This window comes from Haemaphysalis longicornis, unplaced genomic scaffold (genome assembly GCF_048455015.1).
Source record: "Haemaphysalis longicornis isolate Haplotype H1 unplaced genomic scaffold, Haemaphysalis longicornis Haplotype H1 scaffold_1, whole genome shotgun sequence".
NCBI lineage: Eukaryota > Metazoa > Arthropoda > Arachnida > Ixodida > Ixodidae > Haemaphysalis > Haemaphysalis longicornis.
Window position 1 is genome coordinate 367707011 of NW_027526203.1, and position 6000 is coordinate 367713010.

At 48.4% G+C, this 6000-nt stretch overlaps 1 protein-coding gene across 3 annotated transcripts in view; it reads right to left on the reverse strand.

Moving 5' to 3' along the window:
* The window catches only part of Hnf4 (Hepatocyte nuclear factor 4), a 121819-nt gene that overhangs the window by 88157 nt on the left and 27662 nt on the right, over positions 1-6000 (reverse strand). Inside the window, exon 1 of one of the 3 annotated variants that reach the window (XM_077686283.1) lies at positions 1621-1970. The exons of the other annotated variants lie outside the window; for them this stretch is intronic. Within the exon in view, the coding sequence (XP_077542409.1) occupies positions 1621-1846 (226 nt within the window). The 5' untranslated portion in view covers positions 1847-1970. Of the gene's footprint in view, positions 1-1620; positions 1971-6000 lie in introns of those variants that run through there. 3 annotated transcript variants of the gene reach the window in all.

Sequence of the window (6000 nt, forward strand, 5' to 3'; positions counted from 1 at the left end):
CTGCGACCAAGTTTAACCGCGATATTCTAGGAGGTTGCCTTCAACTAATGATATTTCGTTGTTTGCTTAATACCAGTGGTAACTTTTTATTTTTAACTTTAACGCTAAGCCAGACATGCTGGAATACTTGCTTTCGGGTGTTTTTTTTTTTTTTCATCTTTTTATACAAATTATTCAAAAGTATATTCGGTTGTTGCGCACTAAAATACATCAGCATAAAAACAATAAAATAAATAAAAAAACGTACTAACGTTTCAGGTTAAACATGCGCACTGCGAGTTTTCTTTTTTTTTTTTTTTGACATATTACACGCGTTTCATCACGAGAAAAAATTGGCCAAACAGCTGCTGTTTTCGTGCACAAATCTCCCCCGCACCATTCAATACCGAACCAATTAATTTGAGTAGTGGTTGGACCTCAAAGAAACTTCATTAAACTGACGCAAATTTGCCTAGAGGAAATAAAACCGTTGCGAAAGCCATTACGCGCACCAATATTCATTGTCTTTTAATGGCAGCGCCTACGCAACATATCGTGTTGCGTAGGCGCGTAGCAGTGTGCGAACAAAAAACTGCGTGCAATGAATGCCCAGTTTTTTCAACCTGATGAACATACTTGCTGAGCTCTCCGAATAACTGGGACTGTTCGAGGTGATTATATTATCCCACAGCTCTTTAAAATTGCTTTCAGCTCCCTCTCCCTGAAAATCTAGGAACATGCAAAAGACGCACACTGACGACTCAAGACTCATTGGAGCATGCCAGTTTGTCAGCTGACGTACCGCTACACTCCCAATGTTGAATAGTTCGTATTAATATACGTTTGCAGACTCTGAGAACGGCATAGATAGCTTGCGCCGCTTTTTCGTGCGAAGTACTACGTATGTTTACGGTGCTCCGCCACCATTACACTGCTGTGTGCGCAACAAGTTCATGCCACCAGAAACTAGCAGCATGAACGTATATATATAATTCACTCAATACCCACATCGTTAGCCCTCGACATGACTGCAATTGGTTTCGGTGTTTTGCTGTTGGATCATTGGAGAACATTTCCTGCATTAAACATTAAATCAGCAATATGTTATAATTGCATTCAACAGCATATACAAGCCGCTGCTTATATTCATTTGATACAATAAAAAAACCGCCAATTGTAACTAAATCTATAGGTTGGAATAAGATCAATGCAAGTTTTTTTTTTTTATATATATCCGAAACCGTCTTTTAGTACACATATGCCTACATCAATGCCGATTTTTCGCATCACGGAGAAATTTGAGAATCAATGTGCTCGTCGAAAGCGCAAATTTTGTTGAACAATTTTCGCACGACACTCTTGACATCTTGACATGCAACAGGAGCTAAGTTTGGAGTGTACTTGCCAATTTCCGCCCATAGCGAATAGTTGAGAGTTGGTGAAGTTACAGGGCAAGGACAGGTTTACTCTAGTTGCGCTTTGAGAATCGCCGCAGCCGGAAAAGAGGAACCGGTGGCCCCGAAGTTGGTCCCACCGTGTTGTTCTTCACCAGCGCGGCATCTTTGCGAGCGCCTGCCTTCGCAGCAGCTTTGCAGCCAACGCGGCCCCCCATGTCAGAGCAGTTGCGCTAGCGCGGCTCACCGTTGTTCTCCGGAGCCGGCCGCTTCCGCGTCGTCCAGCGGTCGGGCGAGGAACCGCACGAGCAGTCACTGCTCTGCTGTTCGTCCGCGCAGCGCAGCGCCTGGTCGAGGAGCTGAGACGACGAAGTCTGACCGACCGCTTGGAGCGCCGAGTAGTCCGGCTGTTGGCCGGCGAGGTAGAGCGAGGGCCCGTCGTACGGGAAGCCCTCGTACCAGGCCGAGTTCATGCTTGCGCCGTCCGTCTATCGCTGACTGGGGGGCCCTTTGGAGTTTACTCGGACTGAGTCATCGGCAGCGGCGGCCACTCCGGGAGCAAAGAATCTCGCTCAATCGACACCGAGCCGAAAGCCCGAGACGGGCCGTCCTGGGACTCGCGGGGATGCGAGAAGGGAGGTCCGAGAGAAGGCGGGCTCTCACTGCGGCCTCCACGTGACTGCTCGTGACACGCCCCGCAGCTGACTCAGGAACTGACGCCCTCGTCTGGTTACGCTCCGGAACAACGCGCGGATTGCCCACACCTAGCCTTTGCGTGGCCGCTGTAGCAGGGCGAGCAATGTGAAATATTCCTTCCTGGACGACCCCCCCCCCCCCCCTTCCCCCGCCTTCTGTGGCCGCCGACGCAGCGAAAGCCACAGCGCTGTTGAAAGAACGACGATGTGTTTGCTCGCGCACAGTTCCGAAACATCGCGTTCGTACGGCCCGCCATCCGGTGTCTGGAGAAGCCAGGTTGGGGGCGCGCTACTGCTGGCTCCGGGCCTCCTTTCACGCCTGCCGATCAAGTTGCTGACCGACCAGGCATGAAAGTAACCGCTTCGCGTTCCTGCTCCGACGTGTACGATTGTTTTCGTTCTAAGACTGCAAGCATGAGTTTCTTACACGAAAGCTACCGCCATCGCAAAGTTTGCTTAGAAGATAGGTCCCACACTGTAAGAAGCAATGATTAATAATGGCTGTTTTGCCTCGATTCGTTCCTCTGCAACAAGTGTATGTTTCACTCGCGGAGCGTGTAAACCGGCGCAGTGAATAATTTGGCACTTGAAGGAAAACGAGACCGAACATCGTTTGCGCACCCGCTACGCTGTAAGAAACTGCCTGTACTCAAGAGCCACAAAAGTATCTTCAAGGCCACAGGATGTAAAAAACGGAAACGTTAACGCGGGTGTAAGAACGTACGCAGAAAAAGAGGGCACATGCGATTCCTTTCTGCCGCAGTAAAGCTTCAAAAAATTCCCCCGCATTTCCCCGAGGGGGAGAATGTGAAAGTGCGAATGCACGGTTGTCGGCCCGCTTGCGGCGCTTGCGCTCGGCCCCCGCAGCCCACCGCCTCGCCGCCTTCTCTTCCATCTCTTCCATCGGGTTTGTAGTATCACGTGTACACCACGCAGTTATCAAGCCGCTATAACGCCGCTGAGTCGCCAACGCACGCCGCTGACGACGTAGTTTGAATGCGTTAAAGATATAAGGCGCGTCACTAACACTGATATCAGCGTCGCGTCCGTGGCTTGGTCGGTAGAGCGTCGGGCTGCGGCCCGAAAGTCCTCGGATCGAAACCTGGCACCGGATGCTGTTTCTTTATTAAATATAGAGGAGCACTGCGGACGCCGACGCCGCCGCCGCCGACGCCGGCGGTGGATGGTTTGGGGTCGCTTGCACTTAAAATGCGATCGTGCCATCTGGGCAAACGTGCGGGAGCGCGGCTGCAGCTCGTGCGGCCGTGGATTCCTCGTCGAATGCTGCCTTCTGCCGACCGACAACACCTCTACTGAGACACGAGCAACGCGCTGAAGTGGCTGAAGCCCCGTCGCTAGCGCCTTCCCCACCGCAGCTCAGAACCAAAAAAAAAAAAAAAAATTACCACTCGGTAGTTGTAAGGCCTGACGTTCTTTCAAGAATTGCGTATACCGTTAAGCGAGCTGGGTTATAGGCGATGCTGAAGCACAGCTCGACCGTATTCTCAAAGCTGGAAGCGCTCATTTGTTGTGTGTTTATTATCCACTTCCGACTCAGCTTTTGTCGCTCCTTTGCCCTAAGATGTTCTTTTTTTATTTTTTTATAATCCTTTATGGTGGCATTAACAATTATTTATTTATCTATTTACTGGTTTATTTACTTACCTATTTTACACCACAGGAGTTGAACAGCATTTCCCCGAATGATCATTCCTTTTTCCTTTTCATGATTGCCTTAACACCCCAGAAAAACGCCGTTCTTGTGTTTAATTTAAAAGGCGTGTTTAAATTAAATGTGTTTAAAATGCGCGTTTATCTGTTTAAAAGACCTCCCAACAAAGGGACCGACTTCAGCATCTTTCCAAGTCTATCTCTCTCTCGCCGCATATAAAAAATGTTGCAGTGCTAACCAACCTCTTGCATTCCAGCTAATATTACAAGTATTTCGATTTTTCGGAAGCGTTTAATATCAAATCCACGGCAGTAGTTCCATAGAGAAGAAGAGAAGAAACAAGCTCTCCTTTATAAAATACGTTTCAAGCGGAACTACAAATTGACGAAGTGAATTTACTTAGCAAAAAGATAGACCTGAGCATGTGTTCTTGGGTTTTACACTTTTTTTGTTCGAGAAACCAGCACCAAGGCTTCTTGCCGACTACATATAGCAGCGCGTTCAGACTTGTCGGTATAAGATGCCGTCTGCAGGGGCTAGTCGCCTACCCGCCACGTCCGGCATGCATCACTAGACCTATCGTCGCCGCGGAGCTATCGAGGAGCAACTTTTCCCGACGCCAAGGCACCGAAATCACAAGACCGGCAGTACAACCCAAATGTTTGGAGTGCCCACCAACTTGAAGGGGTTAGGGCCGATAGGCAATCGCTTACTGAAAACTATTCAAAACCAGCAAAACCCAACTCGTGAGAGTAGATAAAACAGGGGGAGGGGGGGGTGGGGGAGCGGTAAGTACACGGTCCATGTTTGGGCTTGTTTATGTGCGCGCTAAAATTCGTGCTACGCCGTGGGAGAAAAACCAAAAGGACAACGTGAAACTCAGGCGAACAAGTCGTGAAAGTCGTTCATTCAGTTCAGGGCTCTGCACGAGGTGCCTTGCATCATTCTTCATCCTAAAGTGTGCAGTAAAATATTCAAATTAAGCATTAAATCTGTCGTTGAGCTCAGAATTCATGCCAGGAGGTTTAGAATTAGACACTTTAAAAGATGGCATCCCTGCCCCTTTGGGTGTGCAACCAATCAGTACAAGAAACACTCAAAGTGTGCTTACACCTTTGGGAAACCACGCCTGAGTAGTCGTCCACGATGTCTGGGTACTATGTATACTCACTGGTTCCCGGACAGTTCATCAAATGTCGTTTCATCGAAAAAGAAAAAGTGCCCGTTTTATTGAACGCCCGTTCATCAAACTACCGACGGCCGTTTCATCAGGTGTATTTTTTGTCGTACAGTGAAATCTTATGCGTTTGCATTTGAATGTAATAATCATATTAGTGGGCAAAGCAAAGCTGCTAACAGTACAACAATGGCTACTGGCAGTGGGGAAGAAAGGGCGGGGAGGGGGGGGGGGGACGTTCCGTAACCGCTCATCTGTGCACGGCTTCAAAGTGTAGATTTTACAAAGCTAATTCGTGCATTAGAGTTTACGATATACTGAATTTAAGGAATTTACAAATAAGGGTGGTCGGGCTTGTTCTGCCTTCCTCCAAAAAAAATTGTGCACTACATTGGGGTGCCTTTGGTACCTTAACCGCATACAGGTGTAGTAGGTGGCTAAGTGCAGTATTTGATGCTTAAAGTTTCATCGGCTGCTGCACACTGTACATGCACTTTGAAGGCTTATTACGTGAGACGTCGACAGCAAACGCTAACAAAACCTACTAACAGCGCGTTGAGTTCGTGCGGGACAGACCACTCTTTAGATGTAGGCATACTGGAGGGTGCCCAACTGAAGACACCCCGAGATGCCGGCACGCTCGAAAATCAGCGAGGAGCGACTCTGGGGACACATTAATTCCCCAATCTATCGGGCTTTTTCCCCCTTTCCCAGTAACAGCGTTTCGCATTCTCTTTCCTCGAGTAAACTGCCGCTTGTCACCCGCCATCTTGGCAGTGCAAGCCACCATGCTCGAGCAGGCTACCATGGCTCTCTTATTGGGGGAGGTTCCTAATGCAAAACATTGCCTCGAGATTATCCTCCGTTAGCTGGTGTTCCAGCACATACCGGACACCCCTCAAATGTAGTCTACGGGTTTTTCTGCGGCGGAATGCGAACGATCCCACCCCCTCTGTTGTTTTCTTTTTTTCTTTTTTTTGTAAATTTAGTGAATTGCAAAACTATATATCTACAAAAATGATAATAAAACGGACACTAATGTAGCAACACGAATACTTAGGCGTCAAAAACTGCAGTGAAACG